We start from the raw sequence: 22635 nt of genomic DNA, 5'->3' as shown, positions 1-22635 counted from the left end.
ATCGGTTACGACATCAGGGTATAACTTCCTTGGTACTAAAGGGTGCTGCAGAGGGCAAGAATTGTAGAGGAAGACAGAGACTGGAATACATCCAGCAAGTATTTGAGGACATACGTTGCAAGTGTTACTCTGAGAAATTTGTGGCAGGCCACATCAAACCAGCCACAAGACTGATTACCCCAAAAAAAGTAAAGTAGTAGCTTTTCTAGTATCTGGAAATATATGACTCATCGTCGAAAATAAGCCACGTCATGTCAACTGCCTCCCACCACTAAGTAATGCAATCCAAATAAGAAGTTTCAGCCATACTGTTGATGTATGCTCTTTGAAAACTTATGTTTCTCTCAAAAACTACATGAAGGATGAAATTTTAACCCCCATCTGAATTTTTCGCACTGAGCAGTGTATGCACTAATATGAAACTTCTGGACAAATTAAAACTGTGTGCTGGACCAGTACTCCCAACTCGGGATCTTTGGTTCTCGCAGTCATGCACTCCACTGACTGAGTTACCTAGGCAGAGCTCATGACCGATGCTCACAGCTTTACTTCCACCAGTACATTATTTTCTACATTCTGAATTTCATACAAATTCCCCTGTAAAATGTTGAAGTAGAAAGTGTGAAAGGTGGCATGAGGGGGGATTGAGTAAAGATGAGGCCAGAGAAGTGGGCAGGGGGTGGGGGGCTAGAGGCCAAGTGGGGGGAGGAGGGGCGAAAGGGGGTATGTGGGGACGGGTGAAAGGGGGTAGGAGGGGATGGGTGAAAGTGGCTCTGAGGGGATGGGCAACTGGGGTCAGGGATCAGAGGAAATGAGCAGGGGGAGGGGTACAGAGTGGTGAGGGAAAGGAGTTCAATGATGCAGGACAAGGTAGTAAGAGGTTGTGGGAGGAAGGAGATCAGTGGTGGTTGGGGAACTGTGTACACAGGGATAAGAGGCAGTGGGAGAAAGGGGGTCGGAGGTGGTGGGAGAAACTGGGTACAAGGGAGTCAGGGGTGTGGGAGTAACTTGAGTACAAGGAGTTGGAGGAATTGGGTACAAGTTGATGGGGAAAAGACAGTATGAAGGAGATCCAAAAACATTCAAAGTTGGCATTTGTATTCAACATGCTGTACGTTATTGTTTTTTTTCTCTGAGGGATGTTCTGGTGACAGAATGTTCATTCAAGTGAGGTATTCAAACGAAGTTTCCTGAATGCTTATCTCAATGAGCTTTACCAGCATATGAAACAAAACTGTAAACAAGACATAAATTGAACATTCAATCAAAATGCTTGGTACATCATGATATAAAAATAATTTTTTAACAAGAATATGCAAAATACTGGAACACTGTTGTCAACGTTGGGTGTTGACCGATTTTATAAGGTGGCTGAACCAAAGGGAGCATTGTGTTCTAGAAATGTGTTACGGCATAAACTTGCAGTTAAATTTTAGCTGTGCTGCCAGCCCGAACTAACAAATATCTCAAAAATAAGGACGTATTTCAAAAGAAGCATTAGAAGTTGTACATATTAATTACATGGGCGCTATCTGCCCGCAATCTCAAATAAAAAGTAAGGCATCATATGTCAATGTCTCTTCCAGATTATTATTATTATTATTATTATTATTTAAATGAAGTAACATCCCACCCAACAATTCGCATGTAGTTCAGATATATTCCACTAGTGGCACCACCACTGCGACAGTTCAAAATTAGTTTGTAATTATTCATATATTATATGGAAAAGCTGTAACCATAGTGCATGTATAGCATAGGGAACTTTCCACTTGATCTGGAGTTTAGCTCTACACAACACTGTACATAAGCAGTACCGTGAAATGTCTTAAAAGCTACATACAATATAGTAGTTGTCAGGGTCGCAGTGTTAGGAGACAAAGTGCCAGTAGCACACACTGCTCCAATTTGTAGTGACATACATCGATTCATAACTAAGAAGTCTAGGACTGACCAAACTTACACATAATGCTTGTAATGACTATTTGAAAGCCAATGCCTTTCCAGTGTCATTCTATGTCAGTTATATAATTATATCTTTTTCAGCTCCACAAATATTGTTTCACTGAGTGTAAATAGTGAGGAGTTTGTAACTATGACAATGTAACTGTAGGTGGAAATTAACATTACGAACATAGAAAATTTGAAGAAACCAATAAAATATGTCCAATAGTTGCCAAACATTAATCCTGGGAACATAAAAGTTGGGCTATACTGTAGGCCAAACTGCTCCTTCCCCAACACTTTGAATATGCAACATATCAATAATAGCTGAGTTTTTTTTTTTTTTTTTTTTTGTTGTTGTTTTCAACAAGATGTTTTAGTTTCCTGGTATTGGGCAGAAAATCCCGTGTTAGGGCTTATATTCAAAGGCTTTGTAAAACATGAACACAAATTACTTGTGAAACAATGGATACAGGATTCTTATGTCAGACTGAGAATAACTTCGATGATTGAAGTACAGTCATTTCTCTAAAAAAGTTTGATTTATCACATGCCTAATCAAAAGGAGAATACCAAAGGCAAATACCCAACAAGAATCTAACACCTGTAAAAACTGACACCTGTCTCAAAAGAAAAAACGCTATACATAACATCCCAATTCCGGAATCCTAATGGCTAAATTACCTGGTGATAGCATTATTACTGTTCTTAATATAATCCTCCAAATAAATTAGCTATAAAAGTTGGGCAAAACAATTTGCTCTTGCACATGCAAAAACATTATCAAGTCCCCAAGAGTGCAACAACTGCAAAAACATTCATGAACTTTTTGTAATTTATTACTTATGTCCACTTTGTCACTCAAATCGCATAACAGATCACTATGAGATTAGTCTACATACCTTTCATCTTTAACCCACTAACACCTCACATTGCCATATGGCAATGGTGCACATGATTCTACTAAATATTTTCCTATGTATTCAAAAATTCAAACTAGAGTGGTGGGGAGCATTTCCTCAAATGCAAAAAAGAATGCAGAACTCAGAACTCAAGAAGATGGTCACTGCTGGTTTCCATCTATCTGTTGTTGTGCTATTATCAAAGTCACAAGACTGCTGACAGAGACTGCAAGAAACACGAGTGCACACTTTGAGTAAGTTTATTATTAAGAAGATAATTATTACTGGTTTTTTTTCCAAACTTATTATGTAGTGGTGTTACAGATACACTGCTGGACATCATGATATAACATTTAGTGAAGTGAGTAAACAATGATCAGCATACCTTAGTTTGAACATTGCTGTTGTCATATTGCAACACTAAGCATTTGCACTACCTATTTTACTTCTTGAGTTCCTTTCACAAGAATCTTTTAGGCCAGGCTTTTCACTTGCCAAAGTCTTAGACATATTACTAGACGAGGATATGACTGGAGACATTTTCACGGAGCATACAGAAGTCAATACAGAAACAGTTGAGGATTCAGGAGATGAGAACAATTGTGGCTAAATATGTTATTTCCCATACAATTCACAATTTTGCAACTAACATTTTGTGTACCATTCACCAATATTGAATATGTCATTACAGGCTCTTGATAATTTATCATCTCGGCAGTTAAGGGCTAATGCAGAAGTCAGAATTGCCAATAATGCAAGAATGGTATTGATTATGACACTGGCACTTCATTAGCAGGATCTTCACCTTTGGCTGGTCCAGCTTTACATTTTATTCTACCTTCAGCCAATGTTGGTACAATACAAACCCCTTCATTGTCAAAGACAGTGACATGGAGAAATCCATCACAGTAGATAAACAAAGCAGATTTTAACACTTAATCCTATACTTCAATTCCCGAAGCTGATTATTCTAAATATAAAAGTATGTCTGCTTTGGAGATTTTTGAAAGATTTATAGACAACGAGATAGCTTAGCATTTAGTTGATGAAACAAAATGTTATGCATTATTTGTTAACTGTCCAGATCCAAAATCACGTATGCTGAGATTAAATGATTCATTGGGATTTTGTTTGTTAGTGGGTAAAATATACTGCCATCTAAAAATAAATTACTGGGATAGTAATGAAGACATTACTGGAATAGTAATAATGACATGAAGAACCCAGCTGTATGTAACCCATGAGACAGGATAGATTTCTGTTGATTTTTGCGCTCTGCCAATAACATTAAAATTGACCTTAATGACTTGGAAAATTTGTCCAATTATGAAAATGGTAAAGAAGTGATGCATAGATAATTTTGTACTTGATGAGCATTTGCAATATGACAAAAGCATAGTTAAATATTTTGGCCACTGTGGTTGAAACCAATTTATTAGGGGTAAACCAATATGATTTGGGTACAAAACTTGGAGCCTTGATGCTAAGAATCGCTAATCAGTCAATATGGAAGTATTTGCCAAGGCAGCGAGTTCCTTACTGGCATTACTTGATGAAATTCCAACAGAGAAGAGGGAGTTACATTATACATTTTTCTGGTTCTGCACTTTTCTCATTTTTAAAATTCTATACGAGAAAATAGAATTCCAAAAAACTGACCACTTCAAAGTAAAGACTATTCTTCCATGAAAAATCGTGGGTGCTACAAAACAGTAACTGAGAGAAATGATGGACTGCTGTATGTCCATCAAATGGACAATGTGGTAGCCATAATAAGCCACTCCTCATGTGGTAGCCAACATGTTGGTACAGTTAAGAGATTTTCTCAGAAAACAAAGGGGGATGTGAAAATCCTGAGGTCTCAAGTAACTGTAAAGTTTAACTTGTACATGGGAGGAATAGACCAAATGGTCCAAATTCTGGGATGCTACCAAACAGAAATTCATAGCAAGAAATGGTATTGGCCCCTGTTGACATGGATGCCCGAGGTAGCTATGCAGAACATATGGATTCTGTATAATAAATCAGCCATACCAAAAACTTGTCAACCATAACTCACAAGCTGGGAGAATACCTGCATCAAAGCCTTCAACAGACAACTGTATATCCTATTTCAAAAGGTTTGACTGGACTGCTCATTTTATTCAACACACAGAAGAGAAGGACAAGAAAAGGTGTGCTGGAAGTAACGGTACGTTGTTTGTAAGAACAATATGTTCAATATGCAAAGAAAGATCATGCACTGAGTGTTTCATTCTGTTTCATTCCCAGTAGAAGTATGATAAACTGTCCATCTAATAATTCACTGCTGTGTACATATGTGATTACCTTTGTTATATGACGCATGAAAGGCAAGGATGTGGGTGTAAATCTTGGTCTGGCACACATTTAATTGGTTATATAGTGTAACCATCAGCACCAGAATTATTTTTCTTTTCAATTTTTATGTGTTTTTTATGTATTATGTATTAAGGCTAACTGAATAAATTACATGCTGCGCAAGAATAGTTATCAATTTTTATTTTTTTTATTTTCTAAATAAATGCCATTGTCCTGGCAACCCTAGGCACTTACAGAACCAATATTCTGTGTTCACATAAGCACTCAATATAGGTACGGTATGGTCAAAATCAGATACATAATTAATTCTATGTCTATAGTATTTTATGAATGGTGCACTCTAAAGGACGAATTATACAACTGAATATGATCATACCCAATCTACATCAAGTGCAGTTCTTATGTCAACGCGGAATATTAGCTCCTGTAAGCACCTGGTGTCGCCATATGGCAACGGCACGTATTTTCAAAATTAAAAATTTCATATTTACTCTCATACAGAATTTCTGTTTATTCAATTAGCCTTGGAACTTAATAAATTAAAATAACACACGAAAAATTGAAAAAAAAAATTGACGCTAATGGTTACACTCTATAACAGATTAAAGATGTGTGCCAGACCAAGATTTACATCCACATCCTTCCCTTTCATGGATAATGTACTTAGCAGCTGAGCTATCCATGTACGACTCACAATCCACCCCACCTATTCCAACAAATTGTACCTTTTTTTAACCCTCTTAACACTGCAGAAGTTCTGGTAACTTAGCTGGTGACCACTTGTGGTAGAGAACATATTTTGAAGGACTGAAACAAACCCTATTCTGTGGCCCAGGCAGAGTTTCACAATACAACTGAGACTTAGCAGTTGTGAAACTTATCAACATATTAAATATGTGTGCCAGACCAACACTAAAACCAAATAACTTCCACGTTTTAATCTCTCAGGGAGTTTCAGACCACCATACACTAGATTGAAATTGTCATTCTGGACAACTTTCATCTTAATTAACACATTTCTGGGCTCTTTTTGTGGCGTTAACACACAAATGTAACAATGAAGGGTGTAGAATTTACTGAGTACAAATGATGTGTTACCATTCCATGGCCAAACACTTCACAGTAGCAACAGTCACAGTGCCTGGAATCTCTCTGAGTTGATGTTGTTGTAGAACTGGAGCGCTCTGAACATGTATCATCCTGGCTAGAAGAATCTTCCACATCCGGGACATCACCATCAGTATCTATAAAAGACAAACAATATTTGTACTTATAAATATACACTGAACAATGGTGGTCAAAAGAGGGGTGGGGAACACGGAGGGAAGGGTTTGATGACGTAGGAGGAGAGTGCGTGAATGAAGAAGAAGGGAAAGTACAATACATACACATGGTAGAACATAAATGCATTGTAATTCCTAAGGGACCACACTTAATAAAACAATGACAGGTGACTTTGCAATCCCAAAGTGATGGAAGTGATGATGTAGAAAAGCAAGCTGGGGCCCATTTCCATTTTGTTTTGTTATTTGCATCACTAATGTTAGTGAGAGATGTGCCATAAGATAAAGCTGTCATTCTGTAATTCTGAGGATAAGACCAGTTCCAACTTTGCTAAATTACATTAGTCAGAATAATTTCCTAATTAATTTGAACAATTTCAAGTAAGCAGTTATGCTGAAGTTCAGTTCAGTTCAGTTCAATTAATTAACAGTAATTATTTCATATTCCAGTCACACTGTTGACATGTAAACAGATGTAATTACTATGTTACTGATAAAGTTAGGAAAATAACTCACAGAAATCCTTTAAGTATAAATGTAGCTAACTTCCAAAATATGGTAGGAAAATCAGCACTTACTTAGTTTCTGGCATTGTTTATTTATGTATGGCCTTGTTTATTTAGCTTTCTCTGCCGTTTCATCATCAGGAATGCTTATTTCAGTCAAAACTCTTCACACCAAAACCAATTCTCTTACACGATTCAGTTAATTTGAGATGCAAAAATTCTAACTGTAAATTATCGAAATTACATATTTAACAATGTGGAACTTTGGCAGTCATTTTTACAAAGCTATACAAGCACTGGGCCTGAAGCCATTTTAGGTCAGTCTGTTCCGAGACTTCGAGTGTGGAACCCGTGTCGGTCAAAACAGCAATAGTGTAATGGTGCAATGATGTATGTCGTGAACAGGAAGACGAACAGTGAAGAAGGAGAGTCACTGCCGATTGACTTTTATATTAAAGTGCCACATGTATCATTCATCTGATTGAGACCTCTGTAGGTTGGTTAGGTTATATTGCACAGGGACTATTATCGTATAAATGGAAGGTGCAGTATGTGCATACCTGGTAGATGAGACTTAACTATGTAATTAAAATATGGACTGGCCATAATGGTGAGCTCAATGAGCTGCCCATAGGGGCAGACAGAACATGACAATCCCATTTGGGGTAGACAGGAATCAAGCCAACTGATGGCAGTGGGGATTTGGAAGGAGCTAGTGAAGGCAGCACTTAGGTATCCAAACACACAAGTAAGACCCTTCCTTGGTTTGAGGAGTAGTAGTAAACCCTCACCCCTTCATGAACTAAGTGTCCTACATTCCAATTTAGGTCAAATAGTTTGAGGGATGGTTTCTTTAGTTTTCACAGTGAGGTGCTGCATATTTGTGCAACTGATTTTGTCATGAGCAAGTGTTGTTTTCACAGCGAAATTTTCAGTCTGCAGAGGAGTGTGCACTGATATGAAACATCCCAGTGCATTAAAATGGTGTGCTGGAACGAGTATTGATCTCGGGATCTTTGGCTTTTGTGGGAAAGTGCTCTACTGCCTGAGCTAACCCAAGCATGACTCCCAACCATCCTCACAGCTTTACTTCCACCAGCACCTCACCTCCTTTCCTCAAAGTTCGAGCCTCAGTCTGTCACACAGTTTTAATCTGCCAGGAAGTTTCAGCAAGTGTTGAGTTACCAGGCATAGACAAAATGAAATCCGTCTCTCAGATGGCAGACATATAATGTATAATGCTGAATTCATCACAACTGAAAGTTCCAATGTCACCCCTCAGTGAGTCCTCTGGAATGACAGGAGACTGTATCTCTGTTTCTTGGCTGAATATGGCAGCCACCTGTGTGAAGTGTTTTGCTACTGTCTGGGCCATTTCCCTCTAGCTCATCGGGAGTCTTGTTATTTCTCATTGTACCAGTTACTGGACACCTTCTCACAACACTCAGAAATCTCACTGATTGTATCCCATACTACAGTAGTTTTTGTGGAACAATTCATGGAGAGAAATTCACGTAACAATCTCTCTTTACTCTCTTTTGTAATTCGGCATCATTTAGTCCTCGGCATCAAACAGCCTATGGGGTATTTGGCAGCACACTGGTATTGAATTGTCAAATCATAAAACAGCCTCTGACAGCAGAGTGACTCTGTTCAATCTGCTAGTGAACAGGCGGTCTTTGTAGAAGCAGGGCCTGAAGAATTTGGAATGGTTGCATCAGTAACTTGGTAGACCATGTTTGGAAAGTGTTCATTAGGCAGTCTCAATACTCAAATACTGACTGTTGAATCTGCTATCAGTATCCAGGTCCACAAGTGGTCACTTTATCAATGAAAATCCACTGAACAGTCACAGTCAGGTATGGAAATTTTATTTACAGCCCAATGTTAAAGAATGGCAGTGCTGAAGAGCATGTTGTATCTACATTCAAAAGACAACTATTTTCCCTGTGTGAAGCTCACAGGGCCATTACACTGGTGACTTGTGGAGATTTTAATGCACTTAGAATACTTTCGCCGAGAAGTGGGCAGGGGAGCTGTACAATTAGGCTGTTGACAGCCTTAATGTCAAACTTTAATTTGAGAAAGGCATAGGGAGCATAAAGTATGGTTACTCTACACAGCACTTCTGCTACTGCAGCAATTGCTTGTAAGCCTCAGTTCTTCCGTATGATCCCTTTCACTATTCACATCAACTGCACTATGGGAGTCACTTAATGGATGCAATGGCTCTTTCTATGCCTTTCTCTTTGCATCAATGAAAGGTGCATGCGGCAAAAAATAGTTTAGCTTTGAGCTAGATAATTCTGTCTGATCTAGTTCAATGTCCATGTTTTCAGAAACTAGCTTCACATGGTCTGCGAGTTTTGGACCCATTTTTATTAGTTTTTAACTTCTTCCATAATTCTTTGTCTGCAGAGATGGTGGTGCCGGTACAGCCATAATTCAGTGACCTTAGTACTTTTGTCCCCTGAACACCAGTGTTTTGTCACTTATTTTTCTTCTTCTTTGTCTTAGTGGGTTGGGCAGTGGCGATTTTTGTAGTCTTAATTGCACATGAACTTACGAGTTGAGTCATGAATATTCTTGATGTTTATATGTCTTCCTGGTGTCAGCATAGAATATGCACCTTGTAATCTTCATTCAGTTTTACTGATTAACACTCAGCAGTCGTTGATCTAGATTTTGAAGTTGACACACATTTATTTATCCTCACATTGTCTGCCGTTTGCATCCAGATGCAGCAAGGCCCAAAATTTCTGATGTTATAGCACCACAATGAAACTGGCATGTAAGGTATGTTATCACGGCAAATGAAACCAGTCTTGATACGCTCTAGTCGCTTAGACAAATTTAACTTGAAAATGAAGGACGAGTTGTCTGTAGATCATTTCCTCCTTTTATAATTTTGGCACAACTGTCAGTTCTCTACTTTTTTTCATTATTTCTGCAATTCATATACTTCTAAATGCATTAAGGTACAGAATGATACCACACCAGCCAGCTATGCAGTTTAGTTGCTACAAAACACTCATGATAACACTTTCAAGTCATTATGGCAGTTGTCTGAGACGATGCTGATATCTCTCACATAAATGTTCTGTAGTAAAAGCATGTGACTGGATTTTGAAGAAAACTTGTTCCAGGGTGTTTTGAATGTAAATCTTAAGGGATTTTCATATTTTTAAATCTATATATTTCAAAATCTATGGATCAGTCATACTGGGCCTGACAATGCTGTGTTATGATCTTGGCCACCTACATCCCATGCATTTCTTTTGTGGAGTTACTTGAAAGATCTTGTGTTTGTGCCTCCTTTGATGAAAACAATTCCATAACTCAAAATGGACAATTCTAATGTGTTCAATAGATGATTCCACATATGTTTCATATGATGTGATTGAATTATCACTTGTGACCAATAGCAGTTACATAGAACACCTACAAAGTATGTTTTTTAAAAAAGCATGCTCTTTCAGGGCATTATTTTGAGTACTCACCAATGGTCCATCATATTCACTGAGAATGTTTGCGAAAGGATTAGGTGGCATTTTGATCCCATAAACTGCTAGGGAAAGAAACACAGATGGAAACAGTCCCACAAATCAGGCTAAAACTAATACAACTGTGGTGAATCAAATGTCCCAGAGATTCTCCGCAAAATGATTGATTCACCTCAAAACAGCCATCCACCCTTCCATTTTCTAGCAGACGTGGATGCTGATTATTTTAGAGATTTTGTCACTCCTTGTGAAATAGGCAATTAAGCCAAGATCCCAATTTATGGAACAACAGTCTTTTTTCCTGTTTGAGCTTCTACGGAAAGAAGGGAACACAAGGACTGGAGAAAGAATAACACAGCCTACAGACAAGAGAGGTCAAGAGGGGGGAAACGTTTACTTGTTTCTCAGTCAGCACAAGCGACCCATAGATCTGCTCATCTCTTACTGATCAGCAGCTATGGTATAAATAACACATGGAAGTAACAAGCACTCGTGAAAGTGGATTATATGGACATTCATGTTTAAACATGACTCTTTGCATTATTTATTTCTCAACTGACTCACATAACACATTTCGAAAGAGCCAGTACTGATAGATTGCTGAAGTTGCCAGCAAGCAAAAATAGAGGACAGTCAACACAAAATGTTCCGATTAGTGTAGTCTTATTTCCATAAACGCACTTACTACCACTGTTCAGCATTCAGGTGTCTCTTCACTTGCTTCTACAGAAAATAAATTTTTACGAAGCATTCTCACACTGCAAATGAAGATTGAAAACTACACAAAGCAAGAAGACAAGTACATAAGTGCTTATTTGAAGAAGTAGAAAGAACAACATTCTTGTTTAAAGCCTACAGCCTACACCATTAACCAAGCTTACTGTGTCCTATGTAAGTGTGACTTCAGCATCACTCCCAGGGGTAACACCGACTGCATTCTAGTAACGAAAGAGAAGTGAAGGTCTCCTCCAATTTACTCAAATCTTTTGGTAATGTCACCAATGACAAAAATGCTCATGTGACCTAGCAATAGTTTCATACTGTTAAACATAGTATCAGTTACAGAAGTACAAATTATGGAAATAAAGTATCAAAGAACTTTTCTGTTACTCTAATTTGGTGAAGATGATGATGTCCTGTAGCTGAACTAAGGCAGAAGCAATTGCAAAAAAATTTTTTTGCTCCAAGAAGAGTTTGATACTTGATATCTTCTATAGTGCTACCGATGCCTCCAATCACAAAAACAGAAAGATGTTCATTCTGGTTGTAATGTATCTTGATCTTGAAAAGGGAATAAGAACTAGGCTTCTGGGTATCACTGAACAACCTGATAAGACAGGTAATGCTGTTCAAACTCTCATCACTGAATTTACATAATTTAGATACAAAAGGACATAACTGTAAATTGTGCAGATATTGCAAATGTAAATTACGGTTGCTGGCATGACTCAAAGATACAGGTTGTTGTACCTTAGATGCAACCACAATGGAAGGGTATCTGTTGAGAGGCCAGGCAAATGTGTGGTTGAGAGAGAGAGAGAGAGAGAGAGGGGGGGAGAGAGAGAGAGAGAGAGAGAGAGAGAGAGAGAGAGAGAGAGAGAGAGAGAGAGAGAGGGGGGGGGGGGGGGCAAACTTTTCTGCAGTTGCAGGGGCAACGGTCTAGATGATTGAGCTCACCTCGAAACAGCGTGGAATACTGGGCTCCTTAATCAGGAAAGTAGTTTTGAAAATTTTAAAGGGAGGCAGATAGTGAAGTTTGGTAGCAGAAGGAAGTCAGGTGAGTACAGGATTATAAACATAAAATCAAATAGGGGTAAAGCAGAAGTAGGTTAATAATTAATAATAGGAATACATGTAAGCTGAAAAGCATCCCCAATGTGTTATTGTAGCCAAGACAGATAGGAAGCTCACATACACATGATGAAGTAAAAGAAATTATTTGGATAGTTAATGGAGAGGAAAATTGAATTGTGGTGGGGACTGGAATTCAATATTAAAAAAACGAAGATATAGAAAAACAGGAGGAGGATATTACGGACTGGGGAAACAAATTAAAGAGGATGCTGCACGGTAGAATTTTGCACAAGGCATAATTTAGTCACCACTAACAATTTATGAATCATGAGAGAAGATTGTATATGTGGGGAGTAGCTTGGAGACACCAGAGGGTATCAGACTATTTAATAGTAAGACATTTTTTGGAACCAGATTTTAAACTGTAAGACATTTCTAGTGTCAAATGTGGACTGACCACAATTTACTGGTTGTGTATTGTAGATTAAAACTGAAAGACTTTGCAAAAAAAGTAGGAAATTAAGGTGATGGGACCCGAATACACTGAAAGAACCACAGGTTAGGCAATAATTAACAAACGGGGAAAGAGATACAGTAGAAGATGAATGGGTAGCTCTGAGAGATGAAATAGTGACTCCAGCAGAGGATCAATTAGGTAAAAAAAAATAAGGCCTAGTACAAATTCTTGGATAATGCAGAAGATATTGAATTTAATTGATGAAAGGAGAAAATATAACAATGCAGCAATGAAGCAGGCAAAAGGTAATACAAAAGTCTACAAAATGAGACTGACAGGAAGTGCAAACTGGATAAGCTGAAATGGCTAGAGGACAAATGTAAAGAGTTAAAAGTATATATGACTAGGGGAAAGACAGATACTGCCTACAGGAAACTGAAGAGGCCTGGAGAAAAGAGAAGCAACTGTATGGACTGAGATAAACGATTTCAAGTCTTTACGTACACTGTTATTGTTCCTAGAATTGATATTGTGCACTGAGATATTGGTTGGGAAAAAGAGGCATATTACTTACAACAAACTTTGCTAAGGAGAAGATATACTGAGAAGCAGTAGTTAGTATACACAGTTCTTTGAACAGGTTACAGCGTGACGTCCTTGAATTTACACCACAAATATGTCTTATTCCATGCTTTTGCACTCTCCAAATTCTCTCTCAGTTTGTGGAGTTACTCCAAAATTGTATAGCACAATAATAGAAATAAGCAGAGTACGTTAGCTGTGTTGTTGTTGTTGTTGTGGTCTTCAGTCCTGAGACTGGTTTGATGCAGCTCTCCATGCTACTCTATCCTGTGCAAGCTTCTTCATCTCCCAGTACCTACTGCAACCTACATCCTTCTGGATCTGCTTAGTGTATTCATCTCTTGGTCTCCCTCTACGATTTTTACCCTTCACGCTGCCCTCCAATGCTAAATTTGTGATCCCTTGATGCCTCAAAACATGTCCTACCAACCGATCCCTTCTTCTAGTCAAGTTGTGCCACAAACTTCTCTTCTCCCCAATCCTATTCAATACCTCCTCATTAGTTACGTGATCTACCCACCTTATCTTCAGCATTCTTCTGTAGCACCACATTTCAAAAGCTTCTATTCTCTTCTTGCCCAAACTGGTTATCGTCCATGTTTCACTTCCATACATGGCTACACTCCATACAAATACTTTCAGAAATGACTTCCTGACACTTAAATCTATACTCGATGTTAACAAATTTCTCTTCTTCAGAAACGATTTCCTTGCCATTGGCAGTCTACATTTTATATCCTCTCTACTTCGGCCATCATCAGTTATTTTGCTCCCTAAATAGCAAAACTCCTTTACTACTTTAAGTGTCTCATTTCCTAATCTAATCCCCTCAGCATCACCCGATTTAATTTGACTACATTCCATTATCCTCGTTTTGCTTTTGTTGATGTTCATCTTATATCCTCCTTTCAAGACACTGTCCATTCCGTTCAACTGCTCTTCCAAGTCCTTTGCTGTCTCTGACAGAATTACAATGTCATCGGCGAACCTCAAAGTTTTTACTTCTTCTCCATGAATTTTAATACCTACTCCGAATTTTTCTTTTGTTTCCTTTACTGCTTGCTCAATATACAGATTGAATAACATCGGGGAGAGATTACAACCCTGTCTCACTCCTTTCCCAACCACTGCTCCCCTTTCATGTCCCTCGACTCTTATAACTGCCATCTGGTTTCTGTACAAATTGTAAATAGCCTTTCGCTCCTTGTATTTTACCCATGCCACCTTCAGAATTTGAAAGAGAGTATTCCAGTTAACGTTGTCAAAAGCTTTCTCTAAGTCTACAAATGCTAGAAACATAGGTTTGCCTTTACTTAATCTTTCTTCTAAGATAAGTCGTAAGGTTAGTATTGCCCCACGTGTTCCAACATTTCTACAGAATCCAAACTGATCTTCCCCGAGATCCGCTTCTGCCAGTTTTTCCATTCGTCTGTAAAGAATTCGCGTTAGTATTTTGCAGCTGTGACTTATTAAACTGATAGTTCGGTAATATTCACATCTGTCAACACCTGCTTTCTTTGGGATTGGAATTATTATATTCTTCTCCAGATGGTAGAGTTTTGTCATGACTGGCTCTCCCAAGGCCATCAGTAGTTCTAATGGAATGTTGTCTACTCCCGGGGCCTTGTTTCGACTCAGGTCTTTCAGTGCTCTGTCAAACTCTTCACGCAGTATCTTATCTCCCATTTCATCTTCATCTACATTCTCTTCCATTTCCATAATATTGTCCTCAAGGACATCGCCCTTGTATAAACCGTCTATATACTCCTACACCTTTCTGCCTTCCCTTTTTTGCTTAGAACTGGGTTGCCATCTGAGCTCTTGATATTCATACAAGTGGTTCTCTTCTCTCCAAAGGTCTCTTTAATTTTCCTGTAGGCAGTATCTATCTTACCCCTAGTGAGACAAGCCTCTACATCCTTAAATTTGTCCTCTAGCCATCCCTGCTTAGCTATTTTGCACTTCCTGTCGATCTCATTTTTGAGACGTTTGTATTCCTTTTTGCCTGCTTCATTTACTGCATTTTTATATTTTCTCCTTTCATCAATTAAATTCAATATTTCTTCTGTTACCCAAGGATTTCGATTAGCCCTCGTCTTTTTACCTACTTGATCCTCTGCTGCCTTCACTACTTCATCCCTCAGAGCTACCCATTCTTCTTCTACTGTATTTCTTTCCCCCATTCCTGTCAATTGTTCCCTTATGCTCTCCCTGAAACTCTCTACAACCTCTGGTTCTTTCAGTTTATCCAGGTCCCATCTCCTTAAATTCCCACCTTTTTGCAGTCTCTTCAGTTTCAATCTGCAGTTCATAACCAATAGATTGTGGTCAGAATCCACATCTGCCCCTGGAAATGTCTTACAATTTAAAACCTGGTTCCTAAATCTCAGTCTTACCATTATATAATCTATCTGATACCTTTTAGTATCTCCAGGATTCTTCCAGGTGTACAACCTTCTTTTATGATTCTTGAACCAAGTGTTAGCTATGATTAAGTTATGCTCTGTGCAAAATTCTACAAGGCGGCTTCCTCTTTCATTTCTTCCCCCCAATCCATATTCACCTACTATGTTTCCTTCTCTCCCTTTTCCTACTGACGAATTCCAGTCACCCATGACTATTAAATTTTCGTCTCCATTCACTACCTGAATAATTTCTTTTATCTCGTCATACATTTCATCAATTTCTTCATCATCTGCAGAGCTAGTTGGCATATAAACTTGTACTACTGTAGTAGGCATGGGCTTTGTGTCTATCTTGGCCACAATAATGCGTTCACTATGCTGTTTGTAGTAGCTAACCCGCACTCCTATTTTTTTTATTCATTATTAAACCTACTCCTGCATTACCCCTATTTGATTTTGTATTTATAACCCTGTAATCACCTGACCAAAAGTATTGTTCCTCCTGCCACCGAACTTCACTAATTCCCACTATATCTAACTTTAACCTATCCATTTCCCTTTTTAAATTTTCTAACCTACCTGCCCGATTAAGGGATCTGACATTCCACGCTCCGATCCGTAGAATGCCAGTTTTCTTTATCCTGATAATGACGTCCTCTTGAGTAGTCCCCGCCCGGAGATCCGAATGGGGGACTATTTTACCTCTGGAATATTTTACCCAAGAGGATGCCATCATCATTTAATCATACAGTAAAGCTGCATGTCCTCAGGAAAAATTACGGCTGTAGTTTCCCCTTGCTTTCAGCCGTTCGCAGTACCAGCACAGCAAGGCCGTTCTGGTTAATGTTACAAGGCCAGATCAGTCAATCATCCAGACTGTTGCCCCTGCAACTACTGAAAAGGCTGCTGCCCCTCTTCAGGAACCACATGTTTGTCTGGCCTCTCAACAGATACCCCTCCGTTGTGGTTGCACCTACGGTACGGCCATCTGTATCGCTGAGGCACGCAAGCCTCCCCACCAACGGCAAGGTCCATGGTTCATGGGGGGGGATGTCAGCTGTATTCGAAGAAAATGTGATGTAGTTGTGCAATTTAAATTTACTGACTGAATCTCTCTTAAAACCATGGTCAGATGTTGGTTACCTCGCTTAAAACCATGATTAAAAGCTGGTCGCCATACACAGGGGGTCCCATTTATCTTGACCACCCTTAATAACTGTTTGTCCAGATGCAAATTACAAAATGTTTGAAACAGATATTCTTTAGCTGTCAGGAGGACATCAATCAGCATGATTGCCTTCATTGTAGCTTTGCTTTTTACAAAGATATGAACAGCGGTATGGCTTTTTTTAAATGGCACCCTGTGTTTTTTATCCGGTAATTCATTTCCTCTCCTAAAAACCTATTCAAAAATGTATCACAGTGTAACATTCACTGAAATACAATGTTTTTAATTACATAACGCAACACTGATGTTGATGCTCCCAGCGCTTAGTGCAGGTACTCGGGGTAATGGAACACATCCACGTACTGACGCTGACAGAGTACAAATGTAAACATAAGTAGAATGCACACAGGTCATTCTGTCAACCATCATCAGTTAAAGAGTTGTGCAAGTAGAATGAACACCGACGAAAAGAAGGTAGAAATGCTACTCATCTATGGGGAATGTAACTTAACAGAACAGTAATTGAAATACTGTTTTCTTTACATGGTACATTTTGTATAGTAGTTTAGTCCTTTTAAATACTGTTGTTTAGAGTAAGCATACAGTAAAGGCTGTCCTTCCTACAAATTGCATCGACATAATATTTCTGTTGTTGTTGTTGAAGGTAGGTGAAATGCTATGCAGGCAGTGGAACTGTACAGAGATCAGTATCCTGACAAGAACGCACCTTCCCGACGGAAGTTTTCTTGTCTTGTTGCGACACTTCAGGAAACGGGAAGTATCAACCCATGACAACGCAGTCGTCTTAGCACTCGCACAGACGAAGCTGCCAAAGTTACTGTTCACACTCCCATTGCTATGAATCCATATGTGAGCACACGGCAGCTTGAAAACGAGATTGGCATTCCTAAAACCAGCGTACATCGTATTCTTACACGTCACCAGTTCTTCCTTACCATGTACACCTACACCAAGAATTGCATGGGAATGATTTCCAGAATCATACAGTTCTGTCAGTGGGCACAGCAGCAAATCCTCGCCAATCCGAACTTCTTCTCCAATGTTCTATTTACCTATGAATGTTCCTTCTCAAACAAAATACAGGTAAATACAAGGAACATGCATAACTGGTCCAGCGACAACCCACGATGGCTTAGACAGGTGGAACATCAGCGTACATGGAGAATTAACACCTGGTGTGGGATGCTTGGTACTACAACTATTGGTCCTTATTTCACCAATGGTAGTCTAAACAGCACAGCGTATGCCAACTTCCTCAGACGAAATCTTCCTCCCCTTCTGGATGAAGTGCCACTATGAACCAGAATGCTTATGTGGACTCAACACGATGGATGTCCAGCACATAGTGCTTTGGGTGCAGGTCGTGTTCTGAACCGAAGGTATCCTGCCAGATGGATTGGTCGAGGAGGAACAGTTACTTGGCCTGCTAGGTCTGCTGATTTAAATCCTCTGTAGTTTTTTAAGTAGATGTGCTACGTGGCAGACAAGCAAGTAATAAAGACTGAACTCTTAACTAAGATTTTTATTTATTTATTTATTTAATTTACACATCTAGTTGTGTACGAGTAAACTGAGGAGCAAATCTACATGGTCATGGAAGGAGTCATTACATGAATATCACATTAGAATAGATAATAATAAATCGAATAAAATTTACATGAATCCTTTGCAGATGATAAGCTTCTGAATATGTATTTGCATAATCATCAATATAACACAGGAATTTGCTTAATTTTTTCCAGAAGCTCCTGAACAGAATAGGAGTGAACCACGGGAAAATTCTTCAGTTTAGTCTCGAAAGTGCAAGAATTACTGATGAGACACTAATTCTTGTGGTGGCTTACTAAAATGGATGCAGCAAAATACCGTTTGCCTTTCTGCACAATTTCCCTTCTTAGAACTGGGTAGTTTATCTCTCATCCATTTCTGTCCATCTCTACACTTTCCTCAAAGTAGTAGTAGTAGTAGTAGTAGTAGTAGTAGTAGTATATGTGTGTGTGTGTGTGTGTGTGTGTGTGTGTGTGTTAGCTCCGAAGGACATTGAATTCTGTTTGTATTTTGCCCATAACTAACCAGTATCATATTAATAGTAATGCTCTGCACATACAAAATACTAAAATTGTTAGTTTTCCATTCTCATATTTATAAAATGCAAAATATACTCACATTCTGCACATGCTACTCTTTTTATGGATTCAACATTCCCAACATTTTTTGCAGTTTTATGACAGGCATGTGGCACTAGTTTTGAATTGGTTGAACTACGATGAGTAGACGTGGTAACAGCAGCTGACTTAACGACGTCAGGTAGAGATTGATGACCATGACCTAACATAGAGGAAAAATGATAAATTAGCCCCTCGTAGAAAGTTGCACAAGACATACAATTACAAACTGCTCATAATTATGCATGGAGCTAGTAAAAGAAATCAACATATCTTGGACAACAGCTGATACAAGTTAATGTTTTGTTTCTAAACAAAATTTTTAAATTGTGCAAAGTATTCCTAATAGCCAACAATATGAAAACAAAAAATGTTTGTGAATCTTTATATCACAAATATATAAGAAAGTTAGAAAAATTCCAGTAACTAATGTAACCAAAATTAGGATTTGCAACAGTACTGATTCAAAAGGCATGGGAAGAAACAACATACGACTGGAACTGTTTACAAACTATCTTCTATAAAACCAACATGTCAAGTAATTGAAAAATATGGAAGGCACATTTCTCCCTGAATCTTCATGACACTGAAGCATATTAGGTTCCAAGCAAGATGGCAATAATGGATGAGGAATAAACTGAATCTATATCCTGATATCAGTGTGCTTTCAGTTTATTTTTTGACCTTACTATCAATATTCCTAGGTAAACTGTGAAAGATACTACAGTAAGAAATTAAAATTAAGCAACTGAAGTGGACTGTATCCAAGTGAAAACTTTAAAACAAAATTATTACCTAAACTAGATAATTCCAGCCAGCTCCATCTAAAAATGTGAAGATACCATCAATCTACTGGCAGTAATCACTGGAAGATAAAGGAAACAAGAGGCAATGGAACAGGTTAACTAGCTTAATACTATAGCGAAAATTGCAGTATGTACCATACGGTTATAAACACAATTCTTTGTCAAAGCCTTTACCAATGTTCAGCTAATATTAATCATTTGGTGCAGCCTTTCCACTGTGTGTCAAGTATCTTCCTGTCAAAAAGTAGATAATGGAATTCAATGGCTAAACACTTAAATGCTATCTTTCATGGACCACAAACCCAAGAGGCTCTTTTCATCAAGGTGACTTACAACTGATAACATCCCATACAATAACAAATACTCCTACGTTTTCCAAATCTTGTCCACAAGACAAAGAGAGCATGCTAATTAAAAATCACAAAGTGCTACTGGTAATTTATTCATTTTGTAATTCTTTATTTAGAGTAATGAACAAACTGGGTGGCCACAGACATTTCTACACAATGTGGCAGTTGGTAGGAAGGTAGTGAACTTAATCTACTCAGTCCAGCCATGTTAATGTGACCACTGCCTATTTTCAATGTCAGCATGCAATAACCACATAGACAGCAGGTGGCAGCACTAGCAGTGGAGGGGTACATGGAAAATAGTGCAGTCGTTGTTGAATGTGGAAATAGACTGAGTTATCTGACATTCAAAAGGACATGATCATTGGCTTTTGGGCCAAGGATGAAAGGATTTCCGAAACTGCTAAGTTTGTACACTGTTTGGGTGCTGCCCGTTTAATATACAGAGTACATGCAAAATGCAGCTATCCAAAACCAGCACTGAGGCAACCACAGTACACTGAGGACCATAGATAACAGGGATGAATGACAACTGTGGAGATGTGTACAGATGAGTAGACATACAACTGTTGAGCAGCTGAACACCCAGATGAACCAAGGGGCTACCATCAGCATCTCGTCAGTGACAGTTCAGCAAATGGTGCTTTGTATGGGCCTCCACAGCAGGCACCACATTCACGCACCCATGCTGGCTGCTGTTCATCGACGACAAAGACTCGAATTTGTACGCAATTATCACAAATGGATGTCTACTGAGCAATAACAGGAGGCTTTTTCAGATGAGACTGATTGCCATTGGAGTGCATGGGATGATACATCTAAAAACAAAAACCACACAATCAGGAGGGAGCATTATGGTCTGGAGAATGTTTTTGTGACATTCCCAGGGTGATCTCATCATTCTGAAGGCACAATGGATCAACACAAGTATCCATCTACCCTTGATGACCATGTCCACACCTACATGTAGTTCAATGTAATTAGATGGATTAAAGGTTTACTCAGAGCAGTGGCAGGAGAATACATATATACAGGTATTTAAGTTTGCAAGTTTTCGGAACCAGTGACTCCTCCTCCTGGTAGAAGGGCTGAAGGGGAAAGATAATGGGAATGGACTGGCGGGGTCTGGGCAAAGGAATACAGTTTGGAAAAGCCACCCACAACCCTGGCTCAGGGGAGACATAGGACAGGATGAGAAGAAACGATGTATTAGTCTTCCCTTCTCATCCCATCCAGTAAGTCTCCCCTGACCTGGGGTCCTGGGCAACTTTTCTGTACTCTACCCTTTTTCCTAGACCTCACAGTCCTTTTACTTCACCCCTCTTCCTTCCTCTTCTATCCTTATGCCAGAAAAAGGAGTCATTTGCTCCAAGAGCTTGTAAACTTAAATATCTGTATGCGTGTTGTCCTGCCGCTGTTTGGTGAGTAGATTTATCATCTATTCAGTTACATTAAATTTCAAGAATTGATTGTTTTTGTTGATATATTAGTCTACTTGAAGTTTATTTTTCCTTGACACAATGGCATCAACTAGCAGGACAACACAACGTCCTTAGTTGGGGTGTAACGTAGCAAGTTATTACCAGATAACCTTCTGTACAGTATAGCACGCAGCTGTGTACTGGTGGCTGCAGGATTTGCTCTCTGCTATGACTCACAGCACAGCTGACGCTATCGGCTGTGAGAACGGTCTCCAGTTAACATCTAGTAGTAACATAAATTCATACCCCCTACAAATCTAAATAAACTATAGTAATTATCATCCGATTTTGCTCAAACTTGGTATACCATCTTTTGTTATTAAGTAGAATAGCCTGTTAAAATTTCAGCTTTTTATCTCTTATAGTTCAGGAAATTGAGAAACTTGCTTAAATGTCCAAAAACCGACACTCATGTTTCAAAACTCAGTTAGGAACAATAGCAGTTTGTGTATTATCATCTAAAGTCATAACAGAGTTTTCAATTCATAAAACTCACTTAATTGGAATTTTTTTCAAAACTTTAATTACTCTGCAATTTCGTAGTGTAAAAATCATTCAAAATTATTATCTGCTTATTACATTGTTGTGTATATACGTGGGAACAAATTAGAGCGTGTCTGTGGGACGTAAGTTAAAATTTAATATTGTTTTTTGTAAAGCCTGATAAAATTGAATCGTGGGAAAATTGTGGTGCAACCACGACGCTGATGACGTATGTCGAATTGTGCTTGCTTATGTAAGAGAGCAGCCAGAATAGAAGTCGGAATTGGAATAAGTTTCAAAATTAATTTAAAGATTATTTTGCATTTCCGTCTATTTTATTAAACATGCTATTAGAAATTGGAAGTGTAATCACGTAAATGATTTTCTGAGTAATTTGATTGGCTCAGGCTAGTTTTGCTGCGAGAATGATCTAGAAGGATCATTA

General features: G+C 38.6%; 1 protein-coding gene across 3 annotated transcripts in view; it reads right to left on the bottom strand.

Annotated features, from left to right (window-relative positions):
- LOC126259264 (protein FAM193A-like) overlaps window positions 1-22635 on the bottom strand; it is a 242585-nt gene that overhangs the window by 96706 nt on the left and 123244 nt on the right. For all 3 annotated transcript variants that reach the window (XM_049955899.1, XM_049955897.1, XM_049955898.1), the window contains exons 13-14: window positions 19072-19233; window positions 6285-6430 (exon numbers count right to left, since the gene is read on the bottom strand). In XM_049955899.1, coding sequence (XP_049811856.1) covers window positions 6285-6430; window positions 19072-19233 — 308 coding nt within the window. The remainder of the gene's footprint in view (window positions 1-6284; window positions 6431-19071; window positions 19234-22635) is intronic.

Source organism: Schistocerca nitens, chromosome 5 (assembly GCF_023898315.1).
Source record: "Schistocerca nitens isolate TAMUIC-IGC-003100 chromosome 5, iqSchNite1.1, whole genome shotgun sequence".
NCBI classification, from domain to species: domain Eukaryota; kingdom Metazoa; phylum Arthropoda; class Insecta; order Orthoptera; family Acrididae; genus Schistocerca; species Schistocerca nitens.
Note: the sequence above shows the minus strand (reverse complement) of the source record. Positions and strands in the feature narration are given on the sequence as shown.